Source organism: Nannospalax galili, unplaced genomic scaffold, assembly GCF_000622305.1.
Source record: "Nannospalax galili isolate Female #2095 unplaced genomic scaffold, S.galili_v1.0 scaffold888, whole genome shotgun sequence".
NCBI lineage: Eukaryota > Metazoa > Chordata > Mammalia > Rodentia > Spalacidae > Nannospalax > Nannospalax galili.
The window spans coordinates 686,143-702,019 of record NW_008357921.1 but is presented as its reverse complement, the minus strand read 5'-3'; the positions used below and the strand labels follow the sequence as shown (position 1 = coordinate 702,019).

The following is a 15,877-nucleotide window of genomic DNA, read 5'->3' as shown; positions in this document are numbered from 1 at the left end:
CCCTCCCTCCCTCCCTCTCTCTCTCCCTCTCTCTCCTCTCTCTCTCCCCTCTCTCTCCAGGTCTTGTTATATATATGTAGCCCAGTAGCCCAGATACGCCCTGAACTTGAGATCCTCCTGCCTCAGCCTCCCAGGTACTCAAATTACAGACATAACCTACCACGCCCAGCTTAAAATGGAGAAACTTTTATTTTATTTTTATTTTTTTGGTCGTTTTTGAGACAGGGTCTCCCTGTAGCCCCAGCTGACCTGGAACTCACTATGTAGACCAGGCTGGCCTCAAACTGACAGAGATCCATCTCCCTCTGCCTCCAAAGTGCTGGGATTAAAGGCATGTGTCACCATGCCCAGCTAAACTTTTAATATTTTATATTAAGTATAAAACTTTCCAAACAAAATTTAATGAAAAGAATAGGTAGGGGTTTTTGTTTGTTTGTTTGTTTGGTTTTTTGAGACAAGATCTCCCTCTAGCCCCAGCTGGCCTGAAACTCACTATTTAGACTAGGCTGGCCTCAATCTCACAGAGATCCACCTGCCTCTGCCTCTGCCATGCAAGTACTGGGACAAAAGGCGTATACCACCACGCCCAGCAAGTGGATAGTTTCCTATATCTGCATCTGTATTCAGTCTTTTGAGATGTGTTATTTTAAGTATATGAAGAACACACATCCTCACAGATTTGTAGAGAGGCATATTTAAAGATCAGTAAACTTTAGTATTGTCATATGAAACTCCACAGCCTTTTGTGGGCACATATGTGCAGGTGCCTGTGGAGGCTGGAGAATGTCAGATATCCTGGAGCTGGAGTTACAGGTGGTTGTGAACTGCCCAGTATGGATGCTGGGAACTGAACTTGAATTCTCTGGAAGACCAAGTGTTCTTAACCACTGAGCAATCTCTCCAGCACAATAAAACCCCAACTTCTTTTTTCTTTTCTTTTGAGCCAGGACTGGCTGGCCAGAACTCACAGAGATCTGCCTGCTTCTGCTGCCCAAGTGCTGGGATTAAAGATGTATACACCCTTTTAATTTTCCAAATTTTTTTTTGGCTTTTTGAGACAGGGTCCCCCTGCAGCCCCAGCTGTCCTGGAACTCACTATGTAGACCAGGCTGGCTTTGAACTCACAGAAATCCACCTGCCTCTGCCTCCCAAGTCCTGGGACTACAGGCGTGCGCCACCACGCCCTGCTAATTTTCCACATTTTTAATTTTCATTTGAAAGCTCACATTTTGTCATTAGGTAAAAATATAACTTGTTTTTCTTTGTTAATTGATTTTCTTAAATTGATTTTCAAGAAACTCTCTACCAAGTACTCATGTTTGAATAACAAGTGTATTAATCAGTTATTCTTCTGAATAAAATTCCTGTTCCACAACAAACTTTGATAAGATATTCAGCTGGCACTAGAGTGCTTGAGTGCTTTTCCTCCAGACAACAGAGCCCTTCTGTATTTAGCAGAGTATCTTTATGCAAACTTACTCCTTTTTTTTTTTTTTTTTTTTAAGATGGGGGCCTGGCATGGTGGTGCACACCTTTAATCCCAGCACTTAGGAGGCAGAGGTAGGCAGATCTCTGTGAGTTCAAGGCCAGCCTGGTCTACATAGTGAGTTCCAGGCCAGCTGGGGCTACAGGGAGACCCTGCCTCAAAAAGACCCCCCCTAATAAAAAAAAAAAAAACAAAAAACCCTAAAACAAGGTCTTACTATGTAGCCCTGGTTGGCCTGGAACTCACTATATAGACCAGGCTGGCTTTAAATTCACAGAGATCTGCCTGCCTCGCCTCTGTCTCCTGAATGCTAGGACTAAAGATTTTGTTTTTTTTTTTTTTTTTTTTTTTTTTTTTTTTTTTTTTTTTTTTTTTATCATACATAATCTTTCAGAAATATATGCTGTGTTGAGAGCTAATAAAATCGGTAATTTTTATAAATCTCAAGTACCATTTTAAGTAAATTATTTTTTTTAATGTAGTAATAGACTTTTTTTTCTCCCAGTAGTGAAAGTGTAGATTTTTTAAAAGTAAAAATGAAAGCAAGTGCACTCTGCAGAGTGGAGCAGGCCACAAAGCATGGCTCCAAGCCTGCTGCTGCAGTATGGTGCCACTGTTGGTTTATGTGAAGTGCTCACCCTCCACCCACCACTGATTTTGCCCTTTCAATGTCCATGTCAGCATAGTGAAGAAAAAAGCCAGTAGTGTTAGGGAAATGGTTTTGGCCTCATGGCTCCCCTGTAAGACTCCAGGAACCTGCAGGAATACATAGGTCACACTTAGGGAACCCCTGTTTTAATGTCTTTCCTTGAAAGAAAACTTGGTAGTATTGTTTGTTTTTTCATTTTCTTGATATATGTGTTTTCCTCCCTCTCACCCACCCCCGTTCTTGTTTGCCTTCAATCGCTGTGACAAAACACACTGACCAATACCAACTTGGGGAGGAAAGGGTTTATTTGGCTTAGAGCTCCCCCTTCACAGTCATCACTGAGGGAGCCCCAAGGTAGAAACTTGGGGCAGGAACCTGGAGGCAGGAGCCGAAGCACAAGCCATGGAAGAAAAATGCTTACTGGCTTGGTCCTCTGGCCCATGCTCAGCCTTCTTTCTTAACCAGTACAGGACCCACCTGCCCAAGGGTGGCACCACCTATGGTGGGCTGGGACTTGCCACATTAACATTGGAGAAATTGCCCCTCAGATATGGCCACAGGCCAGTCCAGTAGAGGCAATCCCCCAATTGAGGCTCCCTCAACCCAGGTGTGTCAAGTTGACACTAAAGCTATCTAGCACAAGTGGCATGTGCCTGCCCCCACTCCTCCCAAACACATAACACAGATACAAATAAATTAATAAATAAATGGAAAGCATGGGTAGGAGCTACTAGCAAATAGAATTTATTCCCAGCTTCTCAGAAAAGATACATATTAAGTAACATTTTTGCCAAAGTTATAATAACATTAAATACAGATCAAGGAATTGGAGGTATAGCTCAGTACATGTTTAACATGTTTGTAGCTTTGAATTTAATCTTAATCTTCAGTACTAAAAATAAAGGTTAAATGAAATCACCATTCTTGCTTGGCATGGGGGCCCATGCTTGTAATCCCAGCATGCAGGAGGCTCAGGCCAGGGATTACTGCAAGTTCAAGGCCAGCCTGATTTACATAGCAAGTTCTAGTTCTGCCAGGATTACATAGCAAAACCTTACTTTAAAAAAAAAAAAAAAAAAAAGAAGGGAGGAAGGAAGGAAATCCCTACTCTAGGTAACATAAAAGCTAAATGCAGTGAATTCTACAGGTAGAACTAAGTATTTTAGACCAAAGACCTTTAGAAATGCCTTTGTTACTACTAAACATTAATCTATCACTGTCTCTTGGTTATCGGCCATACCTTTACTGATTGCTAACTTTAATTGCATGATATAATTGCATGGAAGAGATTTGCTCTTTGGTATTTAGGACTTGAATTTTTTTTTTAATTTTTTTCATATTATTTTTATGTGTGTGTATTGCCCACATGTAGGTAAGTGCACTAGTGTCATGCAATGCCATTGGAGGTCAGAAGAGGCTGTCGGATCCCCTGGAACTGGAGTTACAGACAGTTGTTAGCTGCTATGTGGGTGCTGGGATTTGAACCCAGGTATTCTGCAAGAACAACCAGTGTTCTTAACCGCTGAGCTATCTTTCCAGACCCTTGAATTTTATTTTATTGTTTTACTCTCTATATATGATCTCCACCTACAACAAGGCCTTGCACACTCTTTGCAAACCTGCTATAACTGAGCTACATTGACACCCTTAGAACATGTTCTTATAAAAGTTTGATACATAGTTTAAAAGAATATGTGTTTATTCCCTTTGAAATGTAGCATTCTCTTTGTGTGTTATATCAAAATTGCCCATTATGCTGTTCAAATCTTACATACCCTAATTTTGAACTGCTTGGTCTATCAACTCCTTCCTTCCTCCTCTCCCTCCCTCCCTTAGTGCAAGGGATTCAACCCAGGGCTTCATGCAGCCAGACAAATGTAGGAAACTATACCCCTGTCCCCCCGTTCTATCAATTTCTGGGAGCCTTGCTAAATTTCCTCTTATTATTCAGGCAGTTTTATACTGTATACTTTTGAATTTTGATGATTAAATGCAGGCAGACTCAAAATTAGTTTTTCCTGTTGATTTGATTTTCATTTTACATGTAATAACCTTAGTTCATTGGTTTTCAATAATTCAATCATATCGCAGCAGCTACACTTATCTTTTGTTCTATAGCAAGGTGTATAAGTTTAAGGATGTGCAGGGCTGGTGAGATGGCTCAGTGGGTAAAGGTGCTTGCTACTGAGCCTGATGGCCCGAGTTTGATCTCTGGAATTCACACAGTAGAAGGAGAGAGCCAATCGCCACACGTTGTCCTATGACTGCCACACATGTACTGTGGCACACATGGCCACATACACAGACACAGACAATGAGTAAATGAAAAAGGAAAAAAAAAAAAAAAAAGACACAGAACTGGTGGCACATGCCTTTAATCCCAACATTGAGAGGCAGAGGTAGGTGGATCTCATGAGATCCAGACCAGCGGGGGCTATAGGCTGACCCTGTTTCAAAGAACAAAAAAAAAAACCCCAACAAAACAAAATCAAAAACTAATAAGACATGCACATAGGAATGACTGCATAAGTTAAGCATAAGGGTCTAGATTTGTTTGTTTTTAAGACAAGGTCTCATAAATCCTTGACTGACTTCAAATTTGATATGTAGCTGTGGATGACCCTGAACTCTTGATCCTCTTACTTCAGCCTCCTAAGTGTTTGGATTGTAGGCTTGTATAATAGAAGACTAGATCAGAATGATTATCAACTATAGATGAAATCATCTTCTCTGAGGGTAAAGGGAGAAAAAAATGGTGTAAAAACAAGGTAGTACTTTGTCTCCTTTCTTTCTTCATTTCTTTCTCTTTTTTTTAATATTTATTATTTTTATTTTATGTGTATGAGTGTATTTTATTTTATGTATATAAGTGCATTTCTGTCATGCAATGCCCAAGAAAGTCAGAAGAGGGCATCAGATCCCCTGGAACTGGAGTTTAGGATGGCTGTTAGCCACCATGTGAATGCTGAACCCTGGTCCTCTGCAAGAGCTGCTAGTGCTCTTAACCTCTGAGCCATCTTTCCAGCCCCTCTCTCTTTTTAAATTTAACGCGTGTATAAGCAGGTACATGGAGGTCAGAGGACAATTATTGGAACTCTGTTTTCAAGGTAAGGTCTCTCTCATTTTTGTCACTGTATACTCCAGGCTAAGTGGCCCTAGAGCTTCTAGGATGATTCTCCTGTTTCCTCCCATCTCACTGTAGGAATGCTGGGATCAAAATTACGCCTTTCCACTGCTTAGTGATTCTGAAGATGCTGGCTGTGAAGTGCAGGCCATTAATCCCAGCACTCCTACAGAGTGCTCTCCTGTGCCTTATAGAGGCAAGCAGATCTCTGTGACTGCCGGGCCAGCCCGGTCTACATAATGAGTCCTTATCTCAAACAAATAAACAAACAAGAAATTATTCTGGAGATGCAACTTGGGTTGTGAGGCTTGCTCAGCATGTATTGTTACTGGGTGAACTATCTCCTTGACCCTGTTGCTCTGTCCAAGTTCTTATTTTCCAGACCTAATATTTAATTTGTGTGAAATTCAAGTACCACAGCTTCAGAATATGAAGTTTTTAAGGAAATATACTGACTTTTATTTTTAATTCTTTTTTTTTTTTTTTTTTTTGGTCTTTCTGAGACAGAGTCTCCCTGTAGTCCCAGCTGTCCTGGAACTCACTGTGTAGACCAGGCTGGCCTTGAACTCACAGAGATCTGCCTGCCTCTGCCTCCCAAGTGCTGGGATTAAAGGCGTGTGCCACCACACCTGGCTATTTTTAATTCTGTATGTGCCTGTGTGGGTATGTGCACATTTGTGCAGGTGCCTACAGAGGCCAGAGAGGGCATCAGATCTTGTGGAGCTAGAGTTACAGGTGGTTGGGAGCCACTCAGCATGGGTGCTGAGAACCAAACTCAGGTCCTATGCAAGAGCAGAATGCACTCTTAACCACTGAGCTATCTCTCCAACCCACAGAACATGAGATTTTATGTTCATCTTTGGAAATGGAGTTAGAAACACTGTTCTGGGCCAGGTGTGGTGGTGCATATCTTTAATCCCAGCACTTGGGAAGCAGAGGCAGGTGGATTTCTGTGAGATTGAGGCCAGCCTGGTCTACATAGCAAGTTCCAGGCCAGAGAGACTCTGTCTCAAAAAACCTGAGAAAGAACAATGAAAGAAACAAACACACTGTTCTGGGTCCAAAACCATTTGGAGGGAATTGTTTTTTTTCTAAGCTTTTTATTTAGAAAATTAGTGATAGTACTAATCATAAGTATTTCTGAGCCAAGAAGTAGCCTATTTAAGGCTCTAGGAATAAAACTGAAGTATTTGATGGGCATTTTCTAGTAAAACTCCAGCATGCTATAGCTGGGCAGTTCCTGTCTACCCCATACCCAATTTTTCCCCAGAGCATTTGGCAGCATCTACAGGCATTTTTTTTTTTATTGTTACAAGCTGAGAAGTCCTACTGTAATCTAGTGGATAGGAACCAGAAATATTGCCAGATGTGTAGCACACAGAGCAGGCTCCACAAAAGAATTACCCCATATAAAATATCAGTAATGCCGCAGTGTTGAGAACCTTACTCTAACCCAGCCCCCTCAAGGAGACACAGCTTACTGCTGGGAAGAGCAATGGTCCAGGCCAGGTCTTTCTTAGTCTCTGTGTCCACAGATAGACAGTGCTTTGTGGACTTAAAGGGTTCATACTGTCTGGTATGGACAGCCAGTGTTAAGATGGTGAGGAAAGGCAGGGTGTTGTACAGTGTGGAACTTGAATTCATGCAAATATAAGGGTAAACATGTCTTTTTTTCTTCTAGGAAATTGTTTACTACAGCGGGCAGCTGGGGCAGGAAATGAGGCAGCAGCTCTTTTCCTAGCAACCAATGGTGCCCATGTTAACCACAGAAACAAATGGGTAAGTTTGACAAGGAAATGGTTTTGGTCTGTGGAAGAAATTGACAATGATGGGTGTGGAGGAAAAATCAACAGTCTTTTTTTTCTTCACTTTTTGTGACTACATGCATATAATAGAATACATGCATATATTCATAATATATGTGCATATAATTAATAGAAGAAAAGCGACTCTTTTTATGTATCCTCAAAGATTGGTTGATTGATTCACTCAGAAACCATTGTCTTAAGTTTTTGTTGTATTTATCAGACCCTGAGCTAGATATACTATAGACTTAATAGTATAATAAAAAGTAGCAAACATGGGGCTGGGGATGTAGCTCAATGGTAAAATGCTTACTTAGTAAGCACAAGGCCCTGGGTTCAGTGCCTAACACCAGAAGAAAAGAAAGTACATAAACAAGACTGTAAACATGTGCTGTAATCTCATCTTGTTTCTTTTGGGGTTTTTGGTAGAGAGTTTCATGTAACCCAAGCTGGCCTTCAATTTTCTGTGGAGCAGCTAGCCTCGAATTTGTGAGTCTCTTATCTTTGCCTTCAAAGTACTGGGATTACTGGCATGTGCTGTCCTGCTTGAAACTTGATCCTTAGCATTTGCTAAGTTTCTCTTATGGAATTGCTTGTTCAGTCTGTACCACAAGCTAACAAAGGCAGACCATATAGTAATTTCCCCTTATCTGCAAGTTTACTTTCTAAGGGACCTGAGCTGGGTTCCCAGCACTCACATCAGACAGCTCCAGGGAAATCCAATACCTCTGGCCTCTGCAGGCATCTGCACTTAACATGCACATAACCTCACAGCGACACACAAGTATACATAATTAAAAATAAAATAAATCCTTTTTTAAAAAGAAAGAATTGGTGTATTAGCACACTGTCTGGAACATTAGATACTAAATAGTGGGGGTTTTGGCTTTATTATTTTCTGACAGGGATGTACTTACCTTTAAGATCACATATCATCCCTGTAGTTTTTACAGTGGACTTAAAACAGTATGGATTTTAGGATTAAAGCGAGAGTTTCCATATCTATAAGTCCCTTAATTAAGAGTGAAGGACCGCTGGCCATGGTGGTGCACGCCTTTAATCCCAGCACTCAGGAGGCAGAGGCAGGTGGATCTCTGTGAGTTCAAGGCTAGCCTGGTCTACATAGTGAGTTCCAGGCCAGCTGGGGCTACAGGGAGACCCTGTCTCAAAAAGACCAAAAAAAAAAAAAAAAAAAAAAAAAAAAGCGAAGGACCTTAAAAAGACAGAGTAAAGAAGTATGAGGCCCTTAGAGGTTAAGTGGTCCATAAATAATAGGACCAGTAAGGGGATGGAGAGATGGCTCAGCAGTTAAGAACAGTGGCTGCTCTTGCAGGGGACCCAGCTTCGATTCCCAACACCCACATGGTGGCTAACAATCATCTTATTACTCCAGTTCCAGGGGATCCATTGCCATCTTCTTACTTCTTCCAGCGTTACACAACATGGGTGCACTTGCACACATGCAAGCAATACACTCATACACATAAAATAAAAATAATAAAATATTTAAAAAAAAAATAATAGGACCAGTATTAAGACCCATGTACTGGGGTCTTTAGTTACACACTGTCTCAGCAGCATTAGCAAGACAATAAACAATAAGCTCAGCATCCAAAATATTTGCTGTTTCTTCCTCTGTTAAATCTACTCATCACTACACAGGTGGCCAGCTAGAATTATAGACTGCCTTTATGCCCACTAGAAGCTGGTGTTTTATTTTATTTGCAGTGCTAGGGATGGAACCCAGAACATCAGAGCAAGTGCTCTATTATTAAGCTTCATCCCCAGCCCTTCTTTTGGGCTTTGCCTATCACCGCCTCTCACCACCTCAGTGACTGCCCCTACTATTGCGTATCTGTTTTTCTTGCATCATTATTTTACCCATTATTCATTCCTAATAGTAAAGAAACACACTCCGTCTCCTAACTTTAAGCAATTTTCTCAGGAGTGCAGTGTTATGTTAGCTTTTGTTTTTTCTCTAATGTCCTCCGTGACAAAACCCCAGGAACCCTAGGATGTGAAAGCACAAAAGAAACCTGATGTGAGAACAAATGAGATCTATACCGAGAAAAGCCTGGACTTAGGTGTTTGGGCTTTATCCTGTTGGAAGAGATGCTCCATAGAAAGGTTTTGTAGACTCTGAAAAGCTGCCTGGAGTGGCTGGCATGGTGAGTGTGCCATTGAGCAAAGCTGGAATGTGGTAGCAGTTGTCTAGACAAATCAGTGACCTTGGGTTTAGATTCAACTCAATAGCCTTCAGACGAATTGTAGCCAACTGGGATATGTCTTCATATGACTCCCAGAAACAAGGCAAGAGAAGTTAAACTGTTGGATGGATCCAAGGGAAGAAAGGGAGCTGACCAAGAGGAAGAACAGATGTGGAAAAGATATATTCCTTTGTGACTGTTGGATTCTTTTTTATTTTATTATTATTTATTTATTTTTTGGTCTTTTTGAGACAGGATCTCCCTGTAGCCCCAGCTGGCCTGGAACTCACTATGTAGACCAGGGTGGCCTTGAACTCACAGAGATCTCCCTGCCTCTGCCTCCTGAGTGCTAGAATTAAAGGCATGAGCCAGTATGCCCGGCTGGATTCTTTCTTAACAGTCTAGCAAGCACTAGAAAAATTGGGTGAAGAAACAGGCCAAAGACCTGGCTTGTAGGTCCTGGTAGAAGTCAAGGGAGTACAGGGCAAGGATGTAGATTATTTGCTAGAGTACTTGTCTAGCATCCACAAAGCCCTACGTTCGAGTTCCATCCAACGTAAACCAGGTATGGTAGTGTATGCTAGTAATCCCAGCACTTGGAAGTGGAGGCAGGTGGATCAGAAGTTCAAGGTCAGTCTGGGATACATGAGATTATGTCTCAACAACAACCTAAAAGAAGTCATGGGAATAGGTAAGCACGCCTGATAAGAATGTGTAGGAAGGGGGGCTGGGCAGAAGCTAACTGAGGAAGAGGAGAGGCCTGGTGTGACTTGTAATTATGGGGAGGATGAGGGCTGGGGTGGGGGCATATGTGGTTGAGGAGTAAAAGCATCCAGTCCTTACCTTCAGTGGTTCCATTTGCTTGGGTAAAAAACATCCAGTTAGTGAGCCTCCAGAGTAGAGTGTGGGCACTAGCTCTGGTTGCCATTTAAAAAAAAAAATGAAAGGAAAGAAAGAAAGAAAGGAAGAGACAGAGACAGAGACAGAGAGACAGAGAAGAAGGAAAGAAGGAAAGAAGGAAAGAAGGAAAGAAACCATCCAGTTAGTATGTTTACATGTATCATAGACAGAGACACATACATGCATATATACGTACGTGTGTGTGTGTGTGTGTGTGTGTGTGTGTGTGTGTGTGTGTGTGTATATTTTCTTCCTGAAGAGAAACATGAAACTAATAATGGCTCCTTTAGGGAAGAGTAGTTGTAAACTGGTGGCCAGGAGTGAGGCAAGACTTCTTTTTATTATATGTTCTTAAACCTTTTGAGTACTGAATCAGGTACCTATAATAACAATTAAAATGTCTTTAAGAATGTTCCTCCCTGGAAACACCTCCTACTCTCAGGAGTTATTTCTCTTATTTCCTTATAAATTTATGTTTGCTCTTTAAAAAATGTCTTTCGGAACTGGAGAAATGGCCCAACAGTTAAGAACACTGACTGCTATTCCAGAGGGCCTGGGTTTGGTTCCTAGGTGGTGGCTAGAGCCTGGGTTTGGTTCCCACATGGTAGCTACCAATTGTCTAACTCCAGTTGCAGGGGCTCTGATGCCCTGTTCTGGCCTCCACATGCATGACACAGGTGCACTTACATACATGCAGGCAATGTACTCACACATAAAAATAGATAAAAAAAAATTTAAAGCTGGGGACAGAAGTCTTGACCAGAGTTCAAGATGAGGTTAAAGAAGCAGGTGCTAGTGAGAGCTAAGGAAAAATGATCATGATACTGCAGACATTGCTTACCTTGGTTCTTGGGCTGTGGCTGGGTGGCTCTTCTGTTTTCTACAGTGTTGATTTTAATAACTGTTGGTGGTGGTTGGGTTGTTGGCAGGCGGTGTTATGCTGTTATTTTATAGGAAAAACATGGCTTTCATAATTAGAAAAAAATTATGAAAACAGGGCTGGAGAGGTGGCTCAGCAGTTAAGAACACTGGCTGTTCTTGCAGAAGACCTGGGTTTGAATCCCAGCACCCACATGGCAGCTAACAACTGTCCATAACTCCAGTTCCAGGGGATCCAACAGTCTCTTCTGTCCTCTGCAGGCATTGCATGACATGGGTGCTACTTACCTACATGCACACATAACACTCATACATATAAAATAAAAATAATAAAATATTTTTTAAAAATTATGAAAACTAAGTGAAAGATGTTCATGGAAGTCACTGGAAAGAAAAGAGAAGGACCTTGGAGACACTAAAGAAACTGAAGGTTGATACAGGGGGAAGGGAGTCAGAGTCATGAGGTCATCTGGTGACAGGAGAAACCAAGGGCTGTGGCTGGTACTGGGGATCCGAATTTTGGCATGTACACTCCCATAACCCTTTATGAAGGGAACTCCTAATTCCCTTCCCTGATCATTTGAGCATTTTTTTCCTTTCAGGGAGAAACCCCATTGCACACAGCTTGTCGGCGTGGCCTTGCCAACCTCACAGCAGAGCTCCTGCAGCAAGGTGCCAATCCAAACCTGCAGACAGAGGAAGCTGTGCCTGTATCCAAAGAGGCTGGGGCCCTGATCAGCTCTGTGGACGGCATCTACCTGCAGACCCCACTGCACATGGCAATTGCCTATAATCATCCAGATGTGGTATCTGTCATCCTGGAGCAGAAAGGTAAGTGGTTGGGAACAGTGCCCATCTGTAACTTACACAAAACTGTTCTTTGGCAGAGTTAATTTCAGAATGAATGTTGCTTCCATTTGTGAGTTTTATATAGCTAGTTTCTTAGCTAAAAAAACAACAAAAGAAATCCCCGGCTTTCAGGTGTTTGCTCTGTGTGCTTTTGGTTAGGGCTGCCAGTTTCTCCTGTTGGGCCAAGCTATGAGACTATTTAGCTCTGGTCTTTGTTTTTTGAGTGTTGCTTTTCCAGACTCTTTCCATGTAGGCTAAGCAAAGCTTTGCATTGGTGTGAACTGTCTTTTAAAAAATATTTTAGCTGGGCGTGGTGGCACATGTCTTTCATCCCAGCAGAGGTAGGCACATCTCAGGCCAACCTAGTCTACATAGGCCAGCTGGGGCTACACAGAGACCCTGTCTCAAAAAAAAAAAAAAAAAAAGACCCAAAATACATATATTTTTAAATTATATTCTTTATTTTATGTGTATGGCTATATTGCCTGCATGTATATAAGTGCACCTATGTTTTACAATGCCCACGGAGGTCAGAAGAGGGTGTTGGATCGCCTGGAACTGGATTTATGGACAGTTGTTAGCTTCCATGTGGTACTGGGAACTGAATGCAGGTCCTCTGGAAGAACAGCCAGAGCTCTTAACTGCTGAGCCATCTCTCCAGCACTGTGAACTGTTTCTAAGCATTCTACCATGGTAAGTCCTCCAGGTGTGCTCAGTCTTATCATGTGTCTCTCAGCCTCCTGGAGGTGACTCACCTGTGAGAGGGGAACCAGAGTAGGAAGCTAAGGGGTGCTCATACAATGGAGAAGGCCGCTTCCCTCAAAAATCTGTCCTGGGTCCTGAACCATATTTCACTTTGTCCTCAAAAGTCTAGCACTTTTTAGCATTGTACTTAGGAGTTTTTTGGGTAAAACATGCCTTTTTCTTATTTTTTATAGAGGTTTAAAGGTTATAGGAATTAGGTATCAGGAAATACTGTCATAGCATTATTTTAGTCTTCTCTCTCTTTCTCTGTATGTATGTGTGTGTGTATAATTTGCAAGTGTATGGGTGTGTGTGTCTGTGCAGAGATCAGAGGAGTGTGTCAAATGTCCTCCCTTCTTGCTCTCCACTTTATTGCCTTCAGACAGGGTCTGTCATTAACCTGGAAACTCACTGTTTTGGGGGCTAGATGACCAGCAAATTCCTGCCTATCTCCACTTTCCAATGCTGGGGTTATAGGCCCTTGCCTGGCTTTTTATATAGGTGCTAGGGATCATGCTTGCAGAGGAAGTGCTGTTATCCACTGAGCCATCTTCCCAGCCCTCTTGTTCCTACTTTTTAGGGAAGGTAGTCTTATGTAGTCTGGTCTGGCCTCAAAATCAATATGTATTTTAAGGATGACCTTGAACTCCTGGTCCTCCTGCCTCTACTTCCCAAGTGCTCAGATTATAGGCATATACCACCATGCCTGGCTTAGTCATCTTTTTATGTTTTGTTAACATTTTTTTTTTGTTAATGTGTATGTAGGTTCCTGTATATGCATCACATGAGTGTAGGCGCCCAAAGAGCCCAGAAAAGGGAGTCAGAATCCCTGGAACTGAAGTTACAAGCAGTTGTGAGCTGCCTGATGTGGGTGCTAGGAACTGAGTCTGGGTCCTCTGCAAGAGTAGCAAGTGTTCTTAATTGCTCAGCCACCTCTTCAGTCCCTTAATCTTCTTTTTAGTCATCACTTACAATGTATGTTTCCATAGTATCTGTATTTACTATGTGAAGAATGTTTTAAGGTAAATTTTTTAAATTTCCCAGACAGGCATGGTGGCACAAACCTTTAATCCTAGCATTCAGGAAGCAGAGGCAGGTGGATGTCTGTGAGTTCAAGACCACCCTGGCCTACATAGCAAGTTCCAGGCCAGCTGGGGCTATAGGGAGACCCTGTCTCAGAAAGACAAAAAAATTTTTTTTTCAATTCCCTTTCAATTTTTGTTCCAAAATACCAAATTTCTGGGCTTCCACTCCCCATATGATTCATCTGATTTTCTCTGAATAGCACTTATTATTATATTATCGTACTGTATTCTGGCCCATCAGCCAGTTTATAACTGAGTCTTGTCCTCTTGAATGCCTGCCTTAAATTTTCATGGAGCCAGGTGTGGTGGCCCATACTGTAATCTCAGTGCTCAGGATTCAGGGCTAAGAAAAATTGCCACAAATTTGAGGTCAGTCAGGTCTACATAGTGAGCCCCTGTGCCCTCATCCCCTCCACCCCTCACAGGGATCCTGTGAACCACTCGATGGTGAAATCAAGTTTCTTTTCCTTTTAAAAATATTTAGCCAATGCTCTTCATGCCACCAACAACTTGCAAATTATTCCGGACTTCAGCCTCAAGGATTCCCGAGACCAGACTGTGCTGGGCCTGGCTTTATGGACTGGTAAGGCTGTGCCAGAGGCTATTGGCATCTCAGACACCAGATAGTGTAGGTGGGTAGACAAGAGGGGTGTGGGGAGGATGGAGAGGCAAGGCTAATCATTAAGTTGTAAAACCACCTTTTTGTTTATCATGGGAAAACTCCTGGCTTTGAGAAGTTGAGAGGGTCTGTTCTAAGATGTCAAGGATTGTGAAAAGCTGAGCATACATCGATTGGGCTTCTTTATTTCCCAGGTATGCACACAATTGCTGCCCAGCTGCTGGGCTCCGGAGCTTCTATCAATGATACCATGTCAGATGGGCAGACTTTGCTGCACATGGCCATCCAGCGGCAGGATAGTAAGAGCGCACTTTTTCTCCTGGAGCATCAGGCCAATATCAACGTCAGGTGGGATAAAGCAGTGCTTTCTGTTGTCACCCCAGGTCTTATTTCATTCAGAAGGTTCTAAAGCACAGCCTGGCTGTAGAACGTAGTTTTTATTCCTTTTTACATAAAGGAAGACAGGAAATGACTCTGTACAAATGGAGTTTGGCTTAGGCGGTACACTCTTGTAATTCCAGCTACTTAAGAGGTTAAGGCAGGAAGATCCCTAAATTCAAAGTCTACTTGGACAATTAGAAAGGGTACTGTTTCCTTTGGCTGCATTTATAAGCATTGGCTTTAATTGTGCTGCTTATGTCTTTGTAGGACTCAGGATGGGGAGACTGCCCTTCAACTGGCCATCAGAAATCAACTTCCACTTGTAGTTGATGCCATATGTACCCGAGGAGCTGATATGTCTGTGCCTGATGAAAAAGGGAACCCCCCACTGTGGCTTGCCTTGGCAAATAATCTGGAGGACATCGCCTCCACTCTGGTGAGATAGGCATAACATAGCCTCTGCTTACAGATGAGATGTGCATGTCAAAGGTGGATTTGATGCCTTCATAGCCATCAGAGGAGCAAGAGATCAGCCAAGTAATAAATTAGGTCAAGGAGTTAAAAGCCACACTAAGGAAGTTGGGGTTCAGTGTGACTCTGGCCAGTACTTGTTTGCACAAGAGTGGAGGCATCTTCTCAAGAGTCTCCCGGCAGGGGGAATAGTGTGATGCTCTCACCATCACCTTAGTAATAAACTCCCAAATCCCAGGTTTGTTTTTCTTGTTTGCAAGATAGGTCCAAAAAGTGAGATGACCCTGGCTGAGGTTTTCTTTTAGCACTCCGAAGGGCCTAAAGATGACCCTGAGGCATTTTGCACATGGGGGTTTTAGCAACTGTTTTCAGATTACCTATTAATTACAGCTGTATGTTGCTGGGGATTTAGGCATACATATGTAAGCAGGCACCTGTTCCTTGTAGAATGAAGCTGTAGAGGCACTAATTAAATCTATGTATATTTCTGGAAACTGCCCTCCAGGATCTAATGTAAGAATTGGCACAGGGCAGATTTTAATCAATGTTTATAAAACTAATGAATGATGCAGATCAAGGTAATTATCAGTTAATTATCAACCATGTCTTATCTGAAAAATTATGGCCATATTGCTCAGTGTTCATAATAAAATTCTTCACTTTTGCTTGACAATGTTT

At 42.2% G+C, this 15,877-nt stretch overlaps 1 protein-coding gene across 5 annotated transcripts in view; it reads left to right on the top strand.

Annotated features, from left to right (window-relative positions):
* The window catches only part of Ankfy1 (ankyrin repeat and FYVE domain containing 1), a 119,029-nt gene that overhangs the window by 85,494 nt on the left and 17,658 nt on the right, over window positions 1–15,877 (top strand). For all 5 annotated transcript variants that reach the window (XM_029557486.1, XM_008855633.3, XM_029557488.1 and 2 more), the window contains 5 exons: window positions 6,941–7,038; window positions 11,653–11,881; window positions 14,213–14,311; window positions 14,542–14,695; window positions 14,996–15,164. In XM_029557486.1, coding sequence (XP_029413346.1) covers window positions 6,941–7,038; window positions 11,653–11,881; window positions 14,213–14,311; window positions 14,542–14,695; window positions 14,996–15,164 — 749 coding nt within the window. The remainder of the gene's footprint in view (window positions 1–6,940; window positions 7,039–11,652; window positions 11,882–14,212; window positions 14,312–14,541; window positions 14,696–14,995; window positions 15,165–15,877) is intronic.